We start from the raw sequence: 26,134 nt of genomic DNA, 5'->3' as shown, positions 1-26,134 counted from the left end.
CGGGGGCACACGCACCTGCTAGGGCCTGAGGGGAGGGTCTGGAGAAGGAAACGGGAGGCGTTCCTGGCATCGGCATCACCTCCAGCTGGCTTTGCAGGTAGCCAGCCTCCACTGCTCTCCTCTGCCTGCCTCCCCATTACAGACCAACACACCTGAAACAAAAACAAAGGCTGGCAGTGGGCAAAACTAGAGAGAGATGAAGACTTTGTTGTCTGATGTCCCAGCAGCCAGAGCGAATGCTTGCTGGGTAGGTACTTCCTGGCTGCACTTCTCTGCTCAATGTTTTCTTTAAAATGTGTATTTTCTCTTTCATCTCCTGTTTGTTTTCTTGCCCCAGACGTTCCTTGCTAGCTTTGCACATCCCCCCATCCCAGCCCACCCCCAGAGCCCACTGGAATCCCACGGCTGCCCCCAGCCTGCTTGAGTTCAGATAAAGATCTCCAAGACGCCCGCCTCCCCGCACCCCCCAACCCCTGCTCTAAGCAGCTTCCTTTCTCAAAGGTCCGGCGTGTTGTCGCAGAGGGCTCCACTGCCCGACATCTCAAAAAAGGAAAAGAAAAGAAAAGAAAACCAACTCAGTGATTTGCAGGTGCAAAACGGAAGCCATCGTCTGACTTTTTCAGAACTATTGTGGCTCATGCTCTCCTTCCATGGTAGCGGGAAAGAACACAGTTCAGGTACAGATGCTGTCTGGTGTGACCCTGTGGGAGCCGGCGTGGACCCTACTGTTCCTTGTCTTCGTTCGGTGTCTCTTCACAGTTGTCCTGTTCATCCTCCTGGACCAAGAACTCCTCGGGGGGCCACCGGAGCTCCCCGCTCTCTACCTCCCCCTCTGTGGGCTCCACCACGATGGAGGGCAGACGGTCCTTCAGTTTGCAGCAGCGGTCGAAGTCTGACGGGTCAGGGAAGATCTGAAATAAAAGCGGAGAACCCCATCAGGTACACGTGCAGGACCGAGCCCCCGCTATACACCAGAGACCGTGCTACGCCCTTGGGATACTGGGGAGCAGCAGGTGGGATACTGCAGAGCATCAGGCAGGAGCCAGGGAACAAACTCTGGGGCAACAAGGGAAACCCAGACTAATCCTGAAGCTGAAAGTTTTCATGGCAGTGCCACCAAATTTGCGTTTGTACTTTTTGGTCTTGTTTTCAGATAAAAGAACTCAAAATCATGTCCACAGTGAGTCACATCTCCATTTGCAGCAAGCATTTTACTCTAGAAGTACAATGCATACAACAGGTGCTATAACATTAAATTCCTCCCAGGATAATTATTGGCACCTACCAGGTACTTTACATATATAATTTGGACCCAACACGGTCAGGCAGAAACATAGGTGCTGCTCACGCCACCTGAAAGAATCCCAGGAGATTCCTGGAGAAGGAGGTTGCCCAAACCATTCAGCCTGGAAACGAGCAGTGGTAGAATGGGATCAAACCCAGGTCTGCCTGACTCCCAAGTCCGTGGCCAATATCACGTGCCTCTCAAGGAGACGGGTTCTGATCTCGCTGTAGCTGTAAAGTCAAAGTCAAATCAGGGTTGAAGGCATGGCCCCAGACACAGGCACATGGGAACATAATCCCAGGCTCTTTTTTCACCTGTAAACAACACCTGGCTCCTTGACGGCTCTACACCTGAAAGAGTCTACTTCTCTTTCCACAGTCCTGTCAACGAGGTTCCTTTTTCTGATGCCTACTGTGTGTCCTGACCAGAGCTGGGAGAAACCCCAAACCAGGCTATAAAATCCAGGCTCTGCGGATTCCCTTTGCGCACACTGCCCTGTGACTACAGCTGACCCAATTCTTTGCCCAGCAGCTTAAGTACTTAATCCAATGGGCTGCTGGTCTCCTGCCACACACAGCTCTCGGGGACACGCCAGAGAGCCGGAGAGAGGAGACTGTCTGGGACGCTTGGGCTCACAGAATCACACGGCACCTGCAAGGCCATCTCTTCCAACCTCTCCATTTGATAGATAAGGAAACTGAGGCCCAGAGGGGTCAGGAGACTTGCTCAGGGTCACACAGCTTGTTAATGGCAAAAGAAAGGAAAGCAGACCCTGGAGGGGGTGGAGACACACATTTGAAGAGATCCCGGGGGTTCCCTGTGCCTGGCTCTGTTCCTTGGAGGTAGCAGAAGTGCTCTCCTAGAAACTCAGGCCTTCCCAACTTCTGGGGTGTTATGAGGGTACCCAATCTTATTGCACCTAGCCCCACGCAGTGCTGTCCCCATCAAGTCCCTGACCATGTCAGAGGCCACGTGGGGCTTCCGGGAATCAGGGGCCTCAACACAACCTCCCCAATCCCTGCAGACGAGTGATTATTAACCATTTATCCAATAAAGCCCTATTGCTGGGGGATTAAGTCTTAAGCCAGCTGCACAACCAGGCATCATTAAAGACTTAACGGGGCTTATAAACAGGATGGTAATGGCGGCCAGGAGGAAAACAAGGCAGGGAGGGGCTAGGCTAGTGGGGTGGAGGGAGGGCGGGAAAGATGACGCCCCCCTGCGGGCTTTCTCTTCTTGATGCAGCCAGCCCTGCAGGTCTGCCCCTGGACTGGGCTCTGCGCACAGACCCACATGCCGAGCAGGGAGAAGGTCAAGTGGCTTACTTGGGCCCCTCCTCACTTCTCCTCTGGGGAGCCGGAGCCTCCTGCTGTGGGTGAGGACACAGGTGCCCTTCCGAGCACAAGCCTTGGGCATGAGTGAGGGGAACCCCCATGAGTGGAAAGTATGCTACAGTTTACAAAGCGTTTTCAGATGCCTCCGGTAGGCCTCACCTCCCCCCTCCCCCCCTGCCCAGGAGCAGAGAGACCTGGGGCTCTGAGGGTCACAAGGAAGAGCCAGGATTCAAACCTAGATCTCCTGTCTTCAACACCTGTGCCTCTTGAACAATGAATGGATGCCACTGGGTCAACTGCCCACTTCACAGAAAACTGACCAGGGAGGGTGGGCAAGACGCTAGCCTTTTTTTTTTTTTTTTAAGATTGATTAAGATTAAGTTGGGGGTAGGAGTTTATTAATTAATTTAAGATTGATTAAGATTGATTAAGTTGGGGGTAGGAGTTTATTAATTAATTAATTAATTTTTGCCTGTGTTGTGTCTTCATTTCTGTGCGAGGGCTTTCTCTAGTTGTGGCAAGTGGGGGCCACTCTTCATTGCGGTGCGCGGGCCTCTCACTGTCGCGGCCTCTCTTGTTGCGGAGCACAGGTTCCAGACTCGCAGGCTCAGTACTTGTGGCTCATGGGCCCAGTTGCTCCGCGGCATGTGGGATCCTCCCAGACCAGGGCTCGAACCTGTGTCCCCTGTATTGGCAGGTGGATTCTCAACCACTGCGCCACCAGGGAAGCCCAAGACCCTAGGCTTTAATGGCCCATTTGGCAGTTCAGGCCCCAGGATGACCATCTGGGCAGCTAGGTCCAGAAGATGAGCTGCCCCGTCCAAACAGTTGTTCTAAATCTTCAAGGACAGAGCTGCGAAATATCAAGAGGGGATGGACACCTGGCCCAAGACAGCCCTGGGCCCCTGCCTCTACTCTCTAACCTAAAGCCCAGGGCTGGGCCTGCGCTGTGACCCCCTGGCTGAGAGAGGTGGCGCCCGGCTCCTAGCTAGGATCACACCCGCTGAGGAAGAGCCAGAGAGACAGGCAGCGGCAAGGCCAGCAGAAGGAGGAGGACGCCGACAAGGGCGGAGAGCATATGATTTTGTTCTAAGCCAGGAATGCGTCTTTAACTAAAAGTAGGGGGAAAAGTGTTAAAATAAGGAGGCTGCTGATGATGGAAGATATGCCAGGCATGTTTGCTGAGCAGAATCTCAATCTTCACAATAATCCTCTGAAGTATGCAGTGGTGTGATCACTTTTTATAGATGAGGAAACTGAAGCACAGAGAGGGCAAGTGACTTACTCAAGGCCACAGAGCTAGGAAGCAGCTGAACGGGGACCCAAACTCAGACCCACAGGACTTCGAATGAGGTGCTCATTTGACAACACTTGGGTCAAGCCACATCAACCTTGACATCACTTGTACAACCCTAACCAAGACCTCTCAAACGCCCGGGCCTCAGTTTCTCTTTTTAAGAAGTGAAGTGGCCTTCTGGTCTCACTAGGTGGGTGCAAAGCCTGGGCAAATACAGAGATGATAAAATGCTTTGAAGACATATGCTAAACTCAAATCGGAATGTCCTCTTTGGAGCAGTTTCAACTGGACTGCGAGAGCAGTCTCCAACAGCAGTTTCAAACTCCAAGCAAGAGGCAGAAATACTAACACAGTAATTAAAATAACTCTAAACAATGCCTTTCATACCAGGAGCCACACAATTAAGTCTTTTAAGTCCTTGGGGGAAGTCTGAGCATTGAACTTCTGATACTGCTTACTTGCCAGAGAACTTTGCTCCCTGAATTGCTCAAAGCAGGCGCCATGGAAAAAAAACTTTTTTTCTTTTACAAAGCCTGTTAATTACATTTTTAAAAATCACTATAATAATCTAACCCTCCCATCAGAGATTATATTGTATTATCAGATAATACCAATTTATGCCTCCGAAAATTGTAGCTCTCTCCAAAGACAAACAAAACGCACCCAGAACCAACCAGCTTCTCATTTCCTCACATCCAGACAGAAAGCCTTGCAGAGCAAAGCTGAGTATTTTGCCAGTACAATCTTATCTCTGACAGCTGCCTAAGAGGCTGACCCCAAGGAGGTCAAGATTTTTCCACTAAGTCATGCTTTTTAATCATCTAGGCAGCAGAAAAATGAGAGGTTGCAACGGCAGTTTGACGGGGTGGGGAAGGCAGTGGAAAAAAGGACTCAAGTCAGACTTGCCAAGCACATGACAGGTAGAGTTGGGGCAGCAGGCCAGCCCAGCATGCTGTTTGCCTGCAGGAACTGGCCAGGAATAAAGCACTGCCCCTGTTCCAAAAAGAAACTGCTTCTGGTTAAACCTCTTACCCCAAAGCGTCCCTTCTCCTTGGACTGGAGAAGGGGAAAAAAATCCTTTTCATTTCTCTCTGAAGCAAAAGGCTCCTCTCTAAGGTGTCCAGAAAGGAAGATGGGGAGGCTCTGAGAAGCATTTCCCACCCTCACCCTCCAGGGCAGAACAGATCACAAAGCATCCATCCCAGCTGTGATTCTCTCAGCCTTGCCCCTTCCTCTGTCCACCAACACCGGACTCCACATCCAGCTGTTACACTCGGCTGCCAGGGCTGATGGCTTGGATGAAACTAATAGACACCAAGTTCCCTCCTTTGCAAATGACATCTTGGAGATCACATGCACCAAGAACATCCCGGGCCCTGCATGTCCCACTGTGGGGAACAGCAGGCATTCAAACTTGGTAATGGTCGGGCTTCCCTGGTGGCGCAGTGGTTGAGAGTCTGCCTGCCGATGCAGGGGACACAGGTTCGTGCCCCGGTCTGGGAAGATCCCACATGCCGCAGAGCGGCTGGGCCCATGAGCCATGGCCGCTGAGCCTGTGCGTCCGGAGCCTGTGCTCCGCAACGGGAGAGGCCACAGCTGTGAGAGGCCCGCATACCGCAAAAAAAACCCAAAACCAAACAAACAAACTTGGTAATGGTTGGGCTTCCCTGGTGGCGCAGTGGTTGAGAGTCTGCCTGCCGATGCAGGGGACACGGGTTTGTGCCCCAGTCCGGGAAGATCCCACATGCGGCGGAGCGGCTAGGCCCGTGAGCCATGGCCGCTGAGCCTGTGCGTCCGGAGCCTGTGCTCCGCAACGGGAGAGGCCACAACAGTGAGAGGCCCGCGTACCACAAAAACAACAACAAACAAATAAACAAACAAAAAACTTGGTAATGGTCAATTTTATAGCGGACACTTCTTCAAGGGCATCCTTTGCCAGGTGGCCTCCAATCCCAACAGGATCTGACATTTTGGGAACTCAAATGAGTTCACTCAAAAGGTCAAAGGAGGGGCTTCCCTGGTGGCACAGTGGTTTTAAGAATCCGCCTGCCAATGCAGGGGACACGGGTTCGAGCCCTGGTCCGGGAATATCCCACAAGCTGTGGAGCAACTAAGCCCGTGTGCCACAACTACTGAGCCTGTGCTCTAGAGCTCGCGAGCCACAAGTACTGAGCCCATGTGCCACAACTACTGAAGTCCGCGTGCCTAGAGCCTGTGTTCCGCAACAAGAGAAGCCACCGCAATGAGAAGCCCACGTACTGCAACAAAGAGTAGCCCCTGCTCGCCGCAACTAAAGAAAGGCCACATGCAGCAAGGAAGACCCAACGCAGTCAAAACTAAATAAATAAAATAAATTAAAAAAAAAAAGGTCAAAGGAGCTTTAGGACCTTCTAGGAAGAAATGGTCTGTGAGATGTAGTTTGGATGCCAATATACTGGAATTTCTGCCTGTAGATCAGAGCTGTCCAACAGAACTTTCCGCAATAATGGAAATATTTTCTATCTGCGCTGTCCAACGGTAAACACCAGCCCCATGTGTCTCTTAAGCACGAGGCTAAAATTTTTAATTCCCTTTCATTTTTATTAATATAAATTTATATGAAATATGTAAAGTTAATATAAATTGAAATAGCTACACAAATAAATAGATAAATATGAGGACACTGAAAGCAGGACCGTCCAGGAAAGCTCAGGATGCTTGGCTAATAGACCGACATGGGAGGCCTGAGAGCAGAGAAGTCTGGGGTTGAAGGTGAGCCCCTGGAGATGCAGAATTAGTCAGCAGGCTTTTGTTGAAAGTATAAAAGTCACCGGTCAGTCGGCTCCCATTTCACCTACGGAGGGGAACTGAAAGGTAATACCAGGGCTCCAAAGGCCCGAAATTTGGGGGCCTAGCTATCGACTGTCTGCCTCTAAGCCAGGTGACCTAAACCTGGCTGCCTCTGGGGTGGGAGAGGAGAGAGATGCCTGGCACCTAGGATGGAAAATGAGCGACTCTGGTTGGAGCAGCCCTCCCCTGTGTGCGTGCATCCCTCAGCCGTCACCCCTGACAAACAACCCGAGCTGGCCACAAAGAAGGTGGAGGGCTCGGCAAAGAGCTGAGAGATGCTAATAGGGAAAGCGGACACCAGCAGGTAGAGGAGATGAAAGGTGGTTAACTAGATACAAAGGGCTAATTACCACCTCTGCAAGCTGAGACCCAGGGAGCTCGGCCATCCTGCTCCTCTTTGCTGGGGTGGAACAGAGGAAGGAGGCGTGCTGGGGTGGGGGGGAGAGGGCAGGTGGGACACAGGGCCTGCGATGAATAACCAGGTGGCTCTCCAAGGCCCCAAGAGGGATCTGCCTCGGCATCCAAAACCACACAGTGTGTCTCTCCCCTCTCTGGTCCAGAGGAGGGGGTAGAAATGAACCTCAAACCTGTGATGGAAAATCTCCACTCCCACAGGTAGACCAGGAGTCTGAAAGATCTGGCTTTTCCCTTGTCCCGTGCTTTGTTATCTGTATGACTGGGGTCAAGTCGTTTTAGCTTGTCTGAGCCTCAGCTGCCTCGTGAGTAAGATGAGGAAGGAATTTCCACTCTACAGTATTGTTGAAAGGATTACATGATGCTTCAGCCTGAGTGCCAGCACGGAAGCCAACAGGCTCAAAGATGTGGAGGCCCATCGCCCCCCTTTTCTCATTTATAAATTGGGATTACTACTAATTCCCATCTTACAGGCTTTGGAGAGAATTAAATACAGGTATGTCTGTATGTTCTATAAACTTTAAATTCCTAATGATGGTTCGTATTAGGAAAAGCTGGGGTCCCCAGGGAGCATTTACAGTAAGGCACTGGAACGTCTGTAGCTGTGGCTTGGGACAGGAGGAAATTAGCAGCACTCCTGGGCTTGTGCTCACAAAGTCTAGGCCAGGTTCTCTGGACTTCTCCTACAGTACCTCTCTTTTCCCAGGGTATTGGTTAGGCCAAATGGAATGGAAGCCACTGCCTTGTCCAGATCCTGGCCTTTCAGTGGAAGCCCCTGCAGCGTAAGTCTCCCCATTACGCACCCTCCCCTCCTTCCCCCCAGCCTACTCTAGGGGCCTGCCGCCTGGGTTTCTTATTTTTCCTGGAGAATAACAATGGATTGGCCTTGTGTGTTTATTCGTTCCTAGGAAGGGCTGGTTTCTAACAATGGGCAGATCTCTACCAGCATCCTGCTCTGACAAAGGCTGAGTGAATGAGGGGCAGCTAATTCAAAAGAAAAGTACACCCTGCTTTTTGTCCCCTAACAATACGTGAAGGCAAGAAATATGTTCTTTGAAATCCTCGCCTCCTGCTATTTTATCATCATCATCATTATTTGCATTTTATTGACTTTTCAGAGTGAAACGTGGCTAGCAAGAACAGAAAGAATTATAGCAAAGGGGCACAGTGGCTACTGCCTGGATTCAGAGGATGGGGAAGAACATTCTAACACCTCCACTCAGATGCTAATGACCTCATTCTCCATCCTTGAGACTCACGTCACGCAAATCTCCCCTGGACTGGGGTTATAGACCATCCACCTCACCCTCTCCTACACTTCTCTGGTGTCTCTAATCCTACAGGAGACTTGAGCAGAGATTTGGGGCTTTATTAACAACTGTTGGATCTCCTTCCTTTGGATTAAAGATGCTTAAGCCTCCAGCCTTGAAACTTAAAAGAAAAGGAAATCCTCTGGATAAACACCATCTTTCATAAACATCTCTCCAACACACACCCATCCTGCAAGTCAGGAGTTCCAAATTCCAATTAATTAGCACGACTTGCTGCAGATAATTCGGGCCCAGCGAGCTGATGGGGCTTTTGTAATGTTACAGAACATCTCTCAGAGTTCTCCAGGGTGGTAAGAAAACACTGCAGCTTTCTGGCATAGGATGATTTCAAATACCCCCATCCAAATATCCCCCCTGACTATCTCATTATTGCCCTTTGAAAAGAAGACATGCTTCCCAGTCATCTCTGGGCCTTGGGGGATGGCCTCTCTCTCTCTCTCTCTCTCTCTCTCCTGCTGGTGCCACCCAGGTGTCCCACGGACACACACCCTCTCTCAGAAAGCCCAGACTGACAGGGCTGCCATTTCCAACCATTCCCTCATTCTTTGTTTTGGAGACAAAAATCTTGAATATTTAGCCTGGTCCCATAGCCTCCCATTCTCTTCTTGTCTGGGGTTCCCCTATTACATGGCTTCCAAAACCATCGCTGGATGGAAACCACTCTCAAGTCTGAGGACTTGCTTACAGCCCAGGCCCAGGGCCCTGCTTGGCCTTCAGTCACCACAACCTCTGCAGCACACTACCAGGCCAGCCTGCTTCAAGGCTGCTTCTCTCCTGATTCTCATGACCCTGCTCAGGTTCACCTGACCTGTCTAACCTCACCTTCCCTGTGCCCTCCCTGGACTTGGTGTCAGCCTAGGCTTTTCTCTGGACTCAGGCAGCTTCCTGGCTTCCACTGTCCATCTTAGGCTGAGGATTCCCCAATCCACGGCTTCACTGCCCTTTCCACCATCTGTGAAAGTCTCCACTTGGATGACATCCATCACCCCCAACTCACCTTTTCCCAAAGTGAGGTCATCAGCTAGTTTATATCTTTCTTTAAGTTAAAAACTTTTCTTCCCCTCTCCAACAGGAAGCCTTGCTTGATAGTAGGTCCAGTAAAAGAGGCCTGGCGATTATAGTTGATCGCAACTGCAGTATTGATGTGAAAACATTGAAGCAAACAGGGCTATGTTCCTAGAGGTCCGCTAATCTCATGGAGACCATCTACACCACCTGCACTAACAGGGAGGTGATGCCCAGCCGGCGTCTGATCAGACACATTCTGTTCAGTCTAGAGCAGTGGTTCTCAAAGCTTAATTCCTGAGCTCCTTTCAGGGACAGAGTGTCCATGGAGTTAAAATATTTTCTTAGTAATACTAAGATGTTATTTGCCGTTTTTCCTGTGCTGATACTTGCGCTAATGGTATAAAAAGCAACGGTGGGTGAAATTGCTGGCACCTGAGCAAGAATTAATGCTGGCGGCAGCTGCAAACTGTGCTGGTGGTCATTGTATTCGTCACCACCTCCCACTTGCAATTAAAAAAAAACAAAAAACAACTTCGGGCTTCCCTGGTGGCGCAGTGGTTGGGAGTCTGCCTGCCGATACAGGGGACGCGGGTTCGTGCCCCGCTCCGGGAGGATCCCACATGCCGCGGAGCGGCTGGGCCCGTGAGCTATGGCCGCTGAGCCTGCGCGTGTAGAGCTTGTGCTCTGCAATGGGAGAGGCCACAACAGTGAGAAGCCCGCGTACAGCAAAAAACAAAAAACAAAAAACTTCATGTCCTTGATGAAGCAGTAAAGATTAATTTTTATTAAATATTGACTATTAAGTACATGTTGTTTAATATACTCTGTGATGAAATGCAAAGTCGGCATACAACACTTCTGGTGCACATCAGAGCACAATGGTTGTCTCGCAGAAAAGCATTTATGGGATTGAGTGGTGAGCCGCTTTTTCCATGGGACGCCATTTTTAGTTGAAAGAATGACTGACCAACAACCGTGGTTATTCAGACTTGGGTATTTGGCAGACCTGAGCCTAATATTTCAAAGAAAATGAGCCTGATATTTCAAAAAAGTGACTGATGGTATTTGTTACCAATGATAAAAACTGAGGTCTCAAGCAAAAATTAGAATTTTGTAAAACTTGTATCAGCCACCATAATCTTGACAGTTTCCTATCACTTGAAGAATTTCTGGAGACCACATATTAACTAATGTGATTTTTTTTGATATTATGTAACAAAATGTGTTAACTTTGGAAGATCTGCATAACTCAGCAAACCTATATTTTCCAAATGATCAGTACAGCACGTTATGAAAACAAGCATGCGTAAAAGATTCGTTCAAAGTGCAAGATAGGCTAATGTAAGAGTACAAAAAGTTCATTGATAAGGTTTCAGATTCCACATTACCACTAACCTTTAAGAAACTACCACTTACTGAGTTTTGCCAAAATATCAAAGAAAAATATACGAAAAGGCTACTAAAATATTTCTCCCTTTTCTAAGTACACATCTGCATAGGCCAGATTTTCTTCATGTACTTCAACCAACACCGATCACAACAGATTGGAAGCAGAAGCAGATGTGAGACTCTAGCTGTCTTCTATTAAGCCAGATATCAAACAGATTTGCAAAAATGTGAAACCTTTCTTGGTGCTGAACTTTTTTTTGTTTTGGAAAATATATTTATTTTTATTAAAAATCATTACTTATATTAACATGTAATGGTTTTATTGTCATTTTAAAGGAATTAATAAATAATAAAAATTTTAAACTGTTTTAATATCAAAAGATATAACCCACATAAACAAATATCTCTGGGGGTCCTAAATAATTTTTTAAAAAGTAAAAGGGACTGAGATTTAAAAATTTGAGAGCCAATGGCCTGGAGAAAAAAATACCTTCACAAAGATGACTCTATAAGTCAAGGTTGAAGGATAATATGTTTTAAAACTGGAAAAGATTTGAGGGGAACATAAGAGGTGCCTTCAAATACTTAAAAGGCTGACATGAAGTCTAAGAGAGAGCAGATTTTTTTTAACTCCAGGGGGCCTATCTAAGATCAGAATGGAGGATTTCACCGCATTATACAACTTCTAACGAAAATGATAGAATCAACTCTCTCCATTACAGATGGGGAAGGCAAGGTCCAAAGAGATGCTGGGAGTCGCCTGATATGACATAGACAGTAGCAAAGCCAAGATTAGAAACCAGTTATCCAGATTCATACTTCATAATCCCACTGCGCTGAAAGGTTCTGAGCTCCGTATCACTGGCAATGTCCAAAGAACACGTAAGTGACCCAGTGCCACGCTACTGTAGAGTGCATTCTCACATCTGATAGAGACTGGCCCAGTCTCTAAGGTACCCTCCCACTCTGAGATGCTACAGTATCTCAGTTTTGATCCCAAGGAAAATATCTATATCCACGATCTCCAAACTTGGAGATTGAAAGAATCTTGAAAGAATTTTGAAAGAATTGAAAGAATTTTCAAAAACTGTCTCCTTTCACACCTTTTAAAACCGACACCTAAAACTTCTGCTGTATTATAAATATTACCATTTTAAAATAAACTTTTATGCCACTCTTTTAAATAAGTACTCAATGGCTTATAAACACCATAGCAATTTGATATCTACCATCACCTATTTTAAAAACTCATAAACAAGCTCGTAAGTCAAATCTTATTCCTTTCTCTACTTGAAAATGTATTTCCATTCTACTGCTCCATAGAATTTTATATTAATGTATTTTCATGTTTGAAAGTTTTTAGTCATTAGCTTTTTTCATACTTCCCTGCAATAAAAAGATGCATTTGTAAATCGGCTTTTAATGTTTTTATGTCCCATGACCCTAAGCCTTGTTAGTTAAAAAAATAAAATTCTGGATTGGCTTATTGCAGCTATTAGTATATAAGTAATCAATAAACATACCACAAATAATTATTAAACGCAAAGGTAATTTTTCACTGTTTTTTTATAGATAGGTGGGATTTATGAAGCTTCTTAGACAGTAACATTTTTAAATGGTCCATTTGTTCGATTCTCCTAAGGTTTCTATACGCTGGGAAGGCACCTTAAAAGATTCACGTAGGTGAGAAGCAGGTCCTCTTACAAAGGGGGTGGAGGGCAATCTTGATAGGAAAGGTAGGAAAAGAAAACTGGTGAAGCCTGTCTTCAGGAAACGCAATTTTAGAAAAGGAACAGAAGGAAGCTAAAGATGTGGAAATTGATTTCTCCAAAATGCTCTCTGCTGTCGCATCCCTTGAAAGTTTCTGTGAACCTAAGGGGCAGCTGAGGTTTTAACACTTTGGTTTTAACACTTTGTTAAAACATGAAGGGGTGTATACATAGAACCTGATTAAGAAGTAATTTGGCATTAAAACCTCCAATATTAGGGTGCCAAGGAAAAGAGCCAAGAATGTTTCTGATACGGCTTTAACTGCTATATCCAAGGGGGCAAATGACCAAAGAAATACAGAAATCATAATTTAGTATTAGCTTATCTTTAAGAATGCTTCCGTCCAAGAGGACAGATTCAACTCTTGAAGAAAAAAAATTCCTTCATGGTAACAACGGTGACGCCAGTCCCAGGAAGTCAGGCACCACCATGGTTACGCTTTCCCGTCCACATACACGCTATTGCTCTATTATATTTTTTCTTTACTCACTTGTTTAAAACATTTAAAAAATAAAATAAAATTCTATTACTACATAAATGGAAAAGTAGTATTACTTGTCATAGGTAATAACCATAAAATACACTAACATTTTCAAAGTTTGTCTGTGTAACACCTAAATTAAAGTTGTAAACCGCCAGGCATATTGGACTCTACTGGAGCATTGGCCTAGGCTGTTTACCTGTCGCAAAGAACCTGGAGCCTGGCGGTGCTATTGGGTGGAAGGCCCTTGAACACTGGCCCAAGACTTCCATTATGTTCAGATCTACTTCTAAGAGCCCAGTTTATCCTTGATTCCAGGGAAGCAATATTTCTAAAACCATGACCATTCCATAAGCCAGACCTGGAACCCCAGGAAAACCAAGGTGGTTCAGGGGACTAAACGTGCGTCTGTTCAACCGTCGTGGGTATCCAAGCCAAGGCAACTACCCTGGTCTTCCTCAAGGTCACACGGTGCTCCAATGTCATTAACAGAATAAAGGAGATAAGTAGGGGAATCGCCAACTCATATACATTTGTAATTCACAGAGCATGTCAACATACCCACTGTGGGACAAGAATGTCCCTGGCTAATTTGCAACGCTGGCTAAATGGTGCCTAAACATCATTAACTGTTATCATCTCTGCTCAAAATAAGCAGTTAACAAACTAGGGGAAGATGTACAACATCTCCCAAACACTTTAAAGTAACCAAACACCTTTCTGACTCTCTCCACAAAGCTCCTCCATCATCCCATTGGTATAGATTTTACAACCCTGAGATTCTATTTGTAGAGCTTTCAATGCTGGGAGCTTATACTATGATAAACTCTTTTATTTGTCTTCTGTTATTAAGGTAATATATAATCAAGAGGCTTAATGATGTTTAATCTCTTTGATTCAGCAATTCTACTTCCAGGAATTTATTCTGAGGAAACAAATCAGACCTGCGCAGAGATTTGTGTAAAATGATATTCAAAGCAGTGTTCTCTGTAAGAACAAAATATGCCACAACCTAAATATTCAGCAATAAGTGGTACATAACAAAATGAAATGCCATTTTACAAAGAAAACCAAGTGACAGGAACATAGTCACAATATTATACGAAGTGAAAAAAGATTCACTCTGGCACATACAGTTTTACCTCAATTTTATTTTTTTAATAAAAATGCATATAAAATACTGGAAGTAAACATACCAAAATATTTCAGTGATAGGAATATGGGCATTTAAAATTTCGTTTGTACTTCTCTATATTTTCCTAAATTTCTAAAAGGAATTAATATCACCTTTATAATTATCACACACACACACACACACACACACACACACACACACTCTCTTACACCTTTTGACTCAGAAATTCTATTCCTAAGACTCTAAGGAAATAGTATAAACTATGGACAAAGATTTATATATAAAATTATATATAAATTATCACATTATTTATAAGAGAAAAATATATACAATTTAAAAATAATTCAACAATTGGAGAATGGTGAAAAAATCATGTTGTAACTTTATAACTTTGTGCAGTTATTAAAATGCTGGCTTTGAAGCATTTTTAAGATAAATTTTGGGCTTCCCTGGTGGTGCAGTGGTTAAGAATCCGTCTGCCAATGCAAGGGACACGGGTTCGAGCCCTGGTCCAGGAAGATCCCACATGCCGTGGAGCAACTAAGCCTGTGCGCCACAACTACTGAGACTGCGCTCTACAGCTCATGAGCCAGAACTACTGAGCCCGTGAGCCACAACTACGGAAGCCCGCATGCCTAGAGCCCGTGCTCCGCAACAAGAGAAGCCACCGCAACGAGAAGCCTGCACACCACAACGAAGAGTAGCCCCTGCTCGCCGCACCTAGAGAAAAGCCCGTGCACAGCAACAAAGACCCAACTCAGCCAAAAATAAAAATAAATAGAATAAATTAATTTATTTAAAAAAAGATAAGTTGTGATGATGTGATGCTGATGACTTACATACCATTAAGTAAAAAAGCAGAACACAACCCTGTGTGATCTTGGCCATATAAAAACAACTTCTGTGGAAAAGATGCTAAAATGTTAACAGTTGCGATTTATGCATGGTGAGATTATGGTGACTGGAAAAAAAAGTTTAAAGAAGAAAATAAAAATTCCATAATGGGCCTATGCTACTTTAAAAATTTGAAAAGTAAGCATAAGAATAATAAAATACATAGTTTGCCAGTGAAAATATGAAGTTACTCAAAAAAGGGGAAGGAAAAGAAAATTTTCCTGTAATTACAGCACTCTGATCTAAAACAACTGCTATTAACATTCTGCTGTCTGCCCTTTTGGTCGTGTGTGTGTGTGCGCATGTGTGTGTGAGTTCATGTAAGTGCATGCGAGTGTGTGTGTGTGTGTGTGTGTGTGTGTGTGTGTGTGTGTGTGTGTGTAAGAGCCTCTGTAGGCATCTCAGGCTCTGTCCCATGGGGATCAGCGGCTGAGCCTGGGGCTGCCCACACACCTTGGGCTAACGTTCACCTGCGGATAAATTTGAACTGACACATAGGGCTGTGTCTGGAGAAAATGGTTAGGAATTTGGGAAAACCAAGGATGCTCTCAAATCCAGGGTGGACATGTGTTTCAAGCTCTACAAAGTAAAGACAGGAGATGAATTCAAGGTATACTAATTAATTCTGCCTGGCAACCACCTTCAGGTTCAAGTTAGGAGAAAGTCAGACCTAGAGACCAACCCCCCCCCCCCCCCCCCCCCGCCCCCGGACTGAGGTTTGTGACTTCCCTCTTTGCTCAGGGCAGTTCTCCTTTGGATGAGAGATCTGGAACCTTCCTTCCCATTGGCTCCAGTACAATTACTGGCTGAGTTGCAAGCAGTCGATGTCGCTTCAGCTAAATGCTTGGGTGCCTCTTCTATACAGTTTACCTAAAAGGGGCTTCTGACAGTGTAAGGCAATTAATTCTAGCAGTGAGGGGACTGAGGGAGCTCCCAAACTTCCCTTGAGGTAAAAACAGGCTGGAGAAACTTTTGGCAAATATTAATTTTTTTCTAAGATAGGTCTGTGCAACGAGGGGCCCTCCCCCAATCAAGGAGTGGGGAGCAGACACAGGAGCTGATTGACTGATCAAGAATCCTCCTGAGCTGGGCTCCGGGACAAGGGAAGGGCAGGTGGTGAGGCGAGAGACAGCCGAGGGGGGCGCAGGGTCTATGAGACTGAAAAGGAACGAAGCCCCGGCAACTCTGGGCCCCGTGTGAATGAGGGCCTGTCTTCATCCTCCGAGGAGTATTTCAGGACTCGGGCCTGACAGATCATTTCAGGACATTCACTAGACACCCAGGAATAGCTCTTGGCTCCAGTCACAAGATTCGCCACCCAAACTCATCCATTTCCCTAATGGTACAATCCTCCTCTCTATCCGACCCGGGAGACTGGGTCACCATAGAGAAAATGCTGATTCTATAAAAACCCACGCCGTGGGATAGCCGAGGTGGAGGCATAATTCTCAGTTCAGGAAAGGGAGAGGGGAAGTGTCCAATCAATCATACAGCATCCATTAAGCAACTACTCGCAGGACACTGCCCGGCATTGTGGGAACAAAGCCGTCTAAGACACAGACCCTGGGCCTGGAGAGGGATGAACACACCACTGCCTGAGAGGCCTCAGGCCTAACACAGGCCCTTTGAGAGAAGGCCAGGTTGTATGGCTCCAGTGTGTGTCACGTTGGCTAGGGAAGCGAAGAAAGCTTGTTCTCTCCCTGGCAGTGCTACAGACTCACTGCTGTGACCACAGTGTGTGTGTTGGGGAGGAACCCCATGGGAATAATTCCAGCCCTCTGCAGGCCCTCACCCAGGGGCATTGCAAAACACTGAACACCATGTTTGTGTCAAGGCCTTGGGCACTGAAGGAAGGTGCTGGATCCCTCATACAAAGGAGACGTGACCTGAAACTGACATGACCTGGGCACTGACTCAAAAAGAGGCCACACAGGGCTTCCCTGGTGGCGCAGTCGTTGAGAATCCGCCTGCCGATGCAGGGGACACGGGTTCGTGCCCCGGTCCGGGAAGATCCCACATGCTGCGGAGCGGCTGGGCCCGTGAGCCATGGCCGCTGAGCCTGCGCGTCCGGAGCCTGTGCTCCGCAACGGGAGAGGCCCGCGTACAGCAAAAAAAAAAAAAAAAAAAAAAAAGAGGCAGCACGTTCAGACACAGGCCCAACGCCACCCAAAGACATGAACTCCTTGTGCCTCTGAACCTTGTGGCCCTAACTGCCTGTTTGCCTCATGTTCTTATGAATTGTACCAAGCAGGGAGCAGGGTGGACGGGGTAGGGAGAGGAAAAAGAAAACTCACTGGGATTCCAGGAGCATGTCGTGTCCATGGGGGGACATCTCCTGCCAAGTGCTTTGGAATTTTAGCTTTATGTTTCTTCAGGGACGACTGAGGCTTTTTTAAGTCTGATGTGAAAGATGTTTTCCTGGTGACCATGGGACTTCTGTGCGCCTGCCCAGCTGGGCCTCCAAAACTCTTGAGAACATGTGGGGTACCACAGCTGGGAGTATCCAACGAGACAAGGGCACCAGGAGGAGGAGACAAAGGGAGGTGATGACTTATGCCTGGAGTGGCCTTGTGAGCGGGGGCTTGAGGGAGGCGAACAGAGACAGGCGCAGGAACCCCAGCCCATCATTGATTTCAACACCTGCATTTACACGGGTGGGAGCAAGGAGAGCCAGCCTCGGGGGTCTCATAAAGAAAGGCTCAGCAGAGAGGTGAGTGAAGAGAAAGTGTTTCCGAAGTGCTACCTGACTTTAGAGGTTCAACTGAGACTATTCTTTGAGAGAGGAGTTGCTGCTTCTGATAAAGAGCAGAAGGGAGAGATAAAGGAGTCGTCTATTGTTGGGCCTTGGAGATGGAAGAAGCAGAGAGCTCCTATCTGGGGAGGAGCTATTCTCAGCCAACACAGTGCATTAGACCCGTCCTAATGCAGAGCTAAAAGCGAGGCTCAGACTGCAAGAAGCTAACGGCAGGGCTGTGGCAGGAGAAGGTCACCCACCACTGTCCCTCCTCCCTATCCTATCAAACGCCAGGATATCCCTCCCTCCTGTCGGGAAATGCAGGGGAAGCTCTTAAGGAAGGCCCAGAACACGGGGCACTGTGGTACATGTAGAATTAGCGCCTCTGGCTTACAGCGCATCCTCCCTGGCTCCCCTCATCTGACTGGTGGGTGGCCGTTAAATGGTAGGAGTATGAGACCAAGAACAGCAAGAGGAATACAAAAGGTGACCAGGGAGGGACATGTATGCTGATCAGAGAGGAATTTAAAGGGCCTTGGGAAGGATAAAAGTTATCAGATCTTGGTCCAGTTGCTTTAGATGGGACAGTCTTAAGTGAAAACTGGGGAGCCATATCTCTGTCTAGAACTTAGCAAGGGGGATAGAACTGCAAAAGCCTCAGCAAACTGTGCTGGGGGAAGCTAGGCAGCACAGCCCTTGGTGGTGGCAGCATCAGTGTCCACAGGCAAATGCCCAGGTCCCTTCTCCAGGCCAACTCAGGCCCAGCACGGAAGGAGACCCAGTCAGAGAGGCATTCTGAATTGCCACGTTCTTAGAGTCCCTAGAGCTGGGATGGGGGAGCCTGCAAGGCAGCCACTGACCTGCTCCCCTGAATTAGGGAAAGGAAGAAGGCATTAGGCGCAGACGTTCCCGTCCCAGGGGCCAGAGAACAGGAGGCTGACAGATGCAGTGTGGGAAGCGAGCTGCAGCCAGCAGGGGCAGAAATGTCCACATGGAGACCCTCCCACTCAGCCCTGTGAGCTGGCCGCCACTCCCATCCCGCCCAACATGTCCTCGACTTTCTAGTAACCATTCACTCACCCACCCCACGGGGTGTCATAATTCATGCCAAGTGAGAGAGCTGACGTGCACTGCACATACTGAATTGACTCTCCAAATAAATGTTAAAGACAAAACAAGGCACCGGCTCTGTGGATTTTTATACATGCTAACTCCCTAAGCACAAGAGATGGGCTTACCCGAATCTTTCAGGGGATAAAAAGACATCTATCTGACCCTGAGGAGGCCCTTTAAAAATTCTAAGGCAGAAGTGAAGGTGGGCAGCTTCAGAACCGAGAGACTCAATTTAACTGAAAGCACCACCATCCATTTAGCACCTGCTCTGTGAAGGCCCAGGGCCAGCAGGCACCTTGGGTTGGGGAGGGCTGCAGGAGGGGTGATGGCTGATGGGCACAAAGAGGGAATAAGTCATCCTCTGCCCTCGGACACATGGGCAGGGAGAAGGTCAGGCAGGACCACGGCAGCATCATTTAAGCACAAATGCCACAGGTGCTGGAGAAGAAGGAGATCACATCTGGGGCAGAGAAATCAGGAAAGCTTCCTTCTGGGTAGGTCTGGAAGGTGGGGGAACAACTGACAAATTCCAGTGTGCCTATTTATTTTATGACCTTGTTTCAAGGTCAAACCACAAGTCTGAGATTCTATTTCAACTGCCAAGTTGGGATTGATGTCTCCTTCCCACTTTTAGTTCCTTGGAAAAGCAGGTCGCAGTAAAAGCCATGTACTATTATTACCCTCAGGAGGAATGCCAAGAACAGAGTTCAAAGATCCCCTGCCCCCAGAGCCAAGCCTAGCCTGAGCATGTACAATGGACAGGCTCCAGCCAAGTGCAGCCCCAGCCAATCCCCAGAGCTCTGGTGGGAATGTGTTTAATTGGATGGCACTGGCTTTGAGTGGGCCCAGAAAATACCGGTCTCATGACAATTGGCAGACCACTTCGCTGCACAGCTCTGCGCCTGGCTGAAACAGGGGCAAGCCAAGGGGTATCTGAAGGTGCAACAAAATTAGAGGTGGAAGTGTCCTCTCAAAGCTTCCTTCAAGGCCCAGCCCCCGTCTGACCTCCTTCTCCCAAGCCTTTAGATTGCCACACATCCCTGGACTGACCGTTGCTTTCATATTGCTCCACCAGATGGCCTGTGTTCCAGTTATGTACATGCTAGTTTCCCACGTGAGCCCCGGACCCTTCCTACAATGCCCAGCATAGCATGTTACGTACCTCGAGTGTCCAATAAATACTGCTTGCTTGACGATAACCACCTCTCCCCTTTCTCTTCACCAGGCAACCAGAAGACCTTTCTGAAATCTTGTGACAGAGTGCTTTGAAGTTCTAGGTAAGATATTTTGGAACTGTGCAGTAGTCCCCACTCAGGTAGCAGGGCAGATTTCCTGAGAGGCTGTGAAAACTGGGCCCTAAGTCTAGCACCACAAAGGAAGATTTGAGGGCCCTTTTCTTAGGCAGCATCGAGTTATCTTAGGAACCCAGAGGCGATTTTATTTTCCTCCTGCCGTGGCAGCCCCAATTCAGCTGTCCTCACCCAGCACTGCAGCCCCTTCTTGGGTCATGACCTGTTCTTACCCTCAGATCCAGCGGAATGAGCTGAAGGTCAAGAAAACTGCCCTGTAGGACCTGGTCCTTTATCCTGGAACACGTTCAAAAGGAGAATATCAAAAAGCACACACAGACATACTGATGACTGTGTTTGGAAAGGTTTTGTGATGGAAATCTAAAACCCAGAACTGAAAAAACAAAAAAACCAAAAAACACCTCACCTGTAACCACAAAGAGATGCAGTCTGATTCAGTGGCTTGGAAACTGGTACCCAAAAACACCCCAGCTGGTAGGTCAGGAAACTTCTACCCTCCCACAGGCTGTGGGGCTTTCAATTGTCTCTCTCAGACCCACTCTGAGGGTGGAAGGTATAAAACCAACCAGGAAAGGGTATTTTCCCCCTCCCTCTGAATCCCCTCAGCCTACCTGAATACTTATTTCCAGCCAGCAAAAGGGGCTTGGCCATTTTGACACACAACAAAGGGGCCTTCTCTAACCTCCCAAGTGTGTCTGAGGTGACTCTTGCTGTCACCTGCCAAATTACCTTACCCAACCTTAGCTTTCATCTCAGCTCTCTTTGATCACCCTCCCTCCATCACACCCACCCAGCTTTCTATTTTCTCTTCCTTCACAAAACAAATGCCCCTGGAATGGTTCTAAGGCAGAACAAGTCTAGATTCTAGCCAAGAGCCAACCTCAAGGCACAGACACATGATACATCAGAAGTGCAAGGTTTTGGAGTTCGAGACTCAAGTCATCCACTCAGTCTGAGCCTGTTTCCTCATCTGTGAAACAGAACAAAAATTCCCATCTCAGTGCCCACAGTCAAGAGTGAATGAGTAACATTTGTAAAGTGCATGGCCCATAGCCACATTCAGCTAATATCTGCTGAATGAGCCCATCACACTTCATTCATCTTCCCCGGCCAGCCATCCTACACAATTTCCCTAGCTCCGAGATCTTCCCTTAAGAACAGACTCTTTCCTCCCCTGAAGGTAATAACGTAGGCACTCTTCTTGGAAATCTGAAAACAGTTCACTGCTTCGGCGCTATCTGGAGGTCTCTGCAGCGGGCTGTGGGCAGTGGAAAGTGAATGGCAGGCCAGAAAGAGCACTGGGCTGAGAATCTGAAGGTGTTACTTAGACCACTTTTTTGGTCCTTATATATTCTGGATCCACCACACAGCATAATCTCTATGCTGGATCCTGGCAATAACATCCCTGAGAGAGCTACCCTTCTGGGAAAGGTCTCTTCAACTCTAAGTAGTTTGAACATTAACCCTGTTGGAATCAGTTGGTCAACCATCAACCAGAGGAAGAAAGCAGCATTTGACACAGCAATGCCTCCACCAGACTACCCTTCCCCATAAGCTGCCCCTCACAGCAATGTTGCTACTGCCCAAGGCTTGGGTGGGGAGGGAAGTTCTGATCTGAACTGACTGCACATTATCACTTCCCCCTTTGCCACCATGAAGGGGAGAGTCCACAGCAGCCAGGATGACTAATTAATAACATCAGCTCATGCTTCCTGAACGCTTACTGCCTCCCAGGTACTGTGAATGCCTTATCCATGTCATCTCATCATGTTGAATCTTCACCACAATTCTGTGAAGTAAGGACTCTTGTTGCCCCATTTTACAGATTAAGAAACCGAGGCTTACTGGCATTAGGGGACTTCCTCAAGGGCGCATAGCTCTTACAAACAGCACTGGGATACAGAACCAAGTCTGCCTCCAGCCCCAGCAAAAGACACTAGGCTCTAAGGAACCAGAAGGAAGCCAGTACTGAACTTACCTGATAGGAAAGGCCATCCTTTCGGGGGCTGAGGCCTATTTCCTCCATGGATGGGGTGTTCATCATCACCTCAGTCATCTCGGCTGATCTCAGATAGTCAGGGCTGCCAAGAAACCCAGAGCAAAAGTCAACAAACACACGCACTTTCAAATGCCTACTCTCAGTGCCTTCTGCTGTTAAATTAGAGGACTGCCTGGAAGCAGGATGAGAGGTGTTCAAAACAGAACTCACTGAAAAACGAGCTCATGCCCCGAGGAAGCACCTTACAAGCCTAGAGCATCAGGGCTCTCAACCTCCACTAACAAAGCCCATTGTCTGAAAACCGCTCTGGCAAACCTCCTCTTCCCTCCTCTCCTGTACTAGTCCCTACTGGCACAGAGCGACTCTGGATTTTCTTTTAAGTGACAGAACTAGAAAAAAAAAAAAAAACAGTAAGTAGCTGAGGCCGTCTATCTATATTAAAACCAATTCAACCCGTCTCTAGGGGAACTGAATATTATTATTACATAATGATAACAGGTCAACCTCAGAGAAACCAAGTTCGATAATGCTGCCTTCCTAAATTTCTCTGTGTCTCTGGTGTTCCTTTTTGCAAAATGTCCCACTTAAAGCCCCAAAGGGTCAGCTTTCTGAAAGCTTCACATCTGCCATCCAACCTCCTTCTCTAGCCCCAGCCACAGCAGCTGCAAGCTCACAGCTTGAAAAACATCCCCTGGATTAAAAGCCTTAAGGATGCCCGGACTCTGACTGCAAAGGAAATTTCCAGAGGGGCCAAGCTGGCCCACCAATGGCTGACATGTAAAAGTGCTTTGTACTCTGTAAGCAGGATACAAATGTTCCATTATCCTCACACAAGCCACGGGCACGTACAGGGTCCCGAATGTGTAATGCCAAATAGCACACACCAAAGTCAGTGTACTCCCTACACAACAGGCAATATTTTCACCATCATGCCTTTACACATGGTTAAAAAAAAAAAAAATGTAGGGTAGGCCTTAGAAAGACTGTATCTAAGGAAACAGGGGTACCAAACTCTTCTTCATTTTACAGCTACTACATAGAGTAGAAATGGCACAGGAGTTGGAAACAGAAGCAATAGGTTCTGGTCCAAGCTATGCCACTCAAGTGCTGTGTGATCTTGAACAGGTCGTATAACCTCTCTGAGCTGCAGATGCGCTGTTAGTCTGTTACCATGATGCTAATAATGCATATCTCACAGCTATGGCAAAGGACTAATCTCTGGGGGGGAAAGCATTGCAAACTATGAAATGCCAATCAACTGTAAAATAATACCAAACCTTAATCTCTCAGGGGACAATCACCCTGATGGGTCTTAACACCATTTTGGCAAGTTTTGAGTGGCCAGGCGCACACAGCCTCCACTGCCTTCCAAGTTTCACCCATATGGTACCTGGAGGTGGGAGGGAAGGAGAGCTCAGAGGAGAGAGGTACGCAAGCCTCCGGGGTGAGGAAATTTTTACTTTGTTTTGAGAGTTCAGTCTCCTTTCTAAACAGAGACGGGCTGGATTGGGGGAGGGGAGACTATAAGAAGATGCTAGGCTTCCGGGCAAGTTTAGGGTCAGCAGCCAGGACTCCAAAGTCAGTTTCCCCCTGGGTTATGGAGAGGCTACTGCCCACCCCCAACGTAACGGGCCAGAAGAGCGCCCACCGGGCTCTCGCCAGGCTCTTAGCCTGGTGTCCGGGCGTTCGCTCCTCGCTCCCGGCTGTGGCGCGGGGCCGGAAAGTTGAAGCAAGAAGCATGAACTTTCCGGTATCTGAGCTGAGCAGGACTGCGCGGACATGGAGCCTGCGGGGCCGGGCTCTCCACGCCCGCACCTGGGAGCGAGCTCCAGGCCGCCAGCGCTCGCCCCCCGACAGCTCTTCCTCTTCCCCAGAGCAGGAAGGAAGCAGCAGCCGGTGCGCAAGTCCCAGCGGCCGTGGGCCTCGCTCTTCAACGAGGCGGGCGCCCGGGGCGCATCCCTCCCAGCCCCGATACCCGGTCGGGTGCAACCTCCGCCTCCCCCCACCCGGCCCGGGCTCCTTCCCGGCGGGCCCGGTGAGGGCGGCTCCTCCCCAACCCGGGCCCCCATCAAGGCGCATCGGGTTTAGGGTCTATGGAGAGAAAAGGGATCGAGAGGGTGCAGCGAGGAACTGTGCTGCTGCCTGTGGCTTCAGTCGGGTTACGTGTGGGGAGAGCGTTTTCCCTCACCCCTCGGAGCTCTGCAAAAGCCGCCGCTGCACCAGCTCAGCCCCGCTGCCGCCGGCCTCGACGCCAAGACTTGCATGCAAACAAAAAGGAAAAGGGGAGGGGCCCGGGGAGAGCAGGAGCCCCCTACGCCAGGCACGGCGCGCGCCTCCCGCAGCCCTCCGCGAAGGGGCTTTTATTAGCCGGGTTCAGCCGTGACCCCTGGTTCTCCCCCGACCCCACTACGGCCGTACGCACACCCTACCAGCCGTCACTTAAGTGAGAGCTTCGAGTTCACTTCCTTTGTCTGGATGCTCTCAGCGCCACCTCCCCACCCCCACCTTTGCAACCTTGACGTTGACTCCTGCTCCGGCTTGGGCGGCGGGTTAGTGCCCGGCGCCCGCGCCACCCGCTGCCCTCGCACAGAGCAGGCACGAGCAGGCGCCCGGGCCCCGCAGCCACGGCCGCGAGACGGATGCCCGCCGAGGGCGCAGGATACTCACCAGTGAATGGGGAAATATACAGACATGAAGTCCTAGGGGAGCCTGACCCACGCCCTTGTGATTTAAACACGGTCACTGCGTCTCGGGTAAGGATGTCACGGGCGCAGACAGGCGCGGCAGGCTGCCGAGTGTGGGCACTGGGCGTTCGCCGGTCCGCCTCCCGGAGACAGCCCCACTGCCAGCAGCGTCGGCAAAGCAGACGGAGCTCTCGGCTCTCCACCGAGCTCGCGGCCCCACAAAGAGCCCAGGAAGCCGTATTTATAGGGGCGGGGGCGGGGCTCGGCTCCGGGAGGCCCCGCCCCCCCCGCCCACTCCTGGAATAACGTCACCAAAATCATGAATGGCTTTGGCGCTCGCAGCTCCCGCTGGCGGCGGCTCGGGGGCGCGCTCGGCTCTGCTCCCCGAGGGCAGTGGTTTGCTGCAGCTTCTAGCCCGGCCCCCACCCCACGACTCACACACTCAAACACGCGCGTGGCCACGCGCGCGCGCACACACACGCACGCAAGGGGACCGGAGTTCAATGTCAACGCTACTTCAGACCTACAATCCCGCGGGCGTTGGCGCCCCGCGCCCCTCTCCCTGCACACACCTCTGTGGCCGGGTGGGGGGGGTACTTGGGGGCAGAGGACTGTGGTGTGAGGAGGGCGCCGGGGCCCGCTCCGGACGTGACCGCTCGGCGCGGGGGCGGGCGCCATCCCTCAACCAGTGCCCTCTTTTGTACCCACTCGCCGTCCCCGGCCCACACCTCGGGACCCCTCTTCAGCGTACATCCCCCAAACTAGGCCTTTCCCTGGCATCCTCGCCCGTGGCACCTGGATTGCTGCGCCCGAGACGCGTCTCTTCTATCCCTGGGAAGATGCGTGCAAATGAGAGCACAGCTAAAAAAGAGGCAGTGGGAAGGTGGGAGGGGACGCGGAGCTGCGGGACCGAGTGCCCGCGGGGGTCACGTTAGCTTGCAATGGACTGGTCTGCAGCCCTGAGAGCCGTGGAGGGTGCGCGAAAGGATGTGGTGTCGTCGTAGGGTTTTTCCATTGGACACATACACACCCGAGCCGTGGCGGGGGAACGGGGGTGCTGCAGGACGCCGCACAAGCACATCCCACCAGCCTTGGCTCCCAGATCTCCTCCAAGAAGAAGAAACAAA

The 26,134-nt window shown here is 49.1% G+C and overlaps 1 protein-coding gene across 1 annotated transcript; it reads right to left on the bottom strand.

Moving 5' to 3' along the window:
• Positions 1-388: 388 nt before the first annotated feature.
• Positions 389-25,206, bottom strand: LBH (LBH regulator of WNT signaling pathway). Its single transcript, XM_082851677.1, has 3 exons — positions 24,991-25,206; positions 22,303-22,405; positions 389-911 (listed from the first exon to the last, which is right to left on the bottom strand). Exons 1-3 carry the CDS (start codon positions 25,014-25,016, stop codon positions 723-725), a joined length of 318 nt encoding a protein of 105 aa, XP_082707803.1. The 5' UTR covers positions 25,017-25,206; the 3' UTR covers positions 389-722.
• Between the last annotated feature and the right edge of the window lie 928 nt (positions 25,207-26,134).

The sequence above is a fragment of the Leucopleurus acutus genome (genome assembly GCF_964270905.1).
Source record: "Leucopleurus acutus genome assembly, chromosome: 12".
Classification (NCBI taxonomy): Eukaryota; Metazoa; Chordata; class Mammalia; order Artiodactyla; family Delphinidae; genus Leucopleurus; species Leucopleurus acutus.
Note: the sequence above shows the minus strand (reverse complement) of the source record. Positions and strands in the feature narration are given on the sequence as shown.

What these genes read in the sequence shown, in the direction of transcription:
- LBH (XM_082851677.1), bottom strand. Translation starts at nt 25,016, where the DNA reads ATGTCTGTATATTTCCCCATTCACTG. An exon ending in GTATATTTCCCCATTCACTG is followed by an intron (nt 22,406 to 24,990) that starts GTGAGTATCCTG and finishes GTTTCTTGGCAG; the next exon opens with CCCTGACTATCTGAGATCAG. An exon ending in AGGATGGCCTTTCCTATCAG is followed by an intron (nt 912 to 22,302) that starts GTAAGTTCAGTA and finishes CTTTTATTTCAG; the next exon opens with ATCTTCCCTGACCCGTCAGA.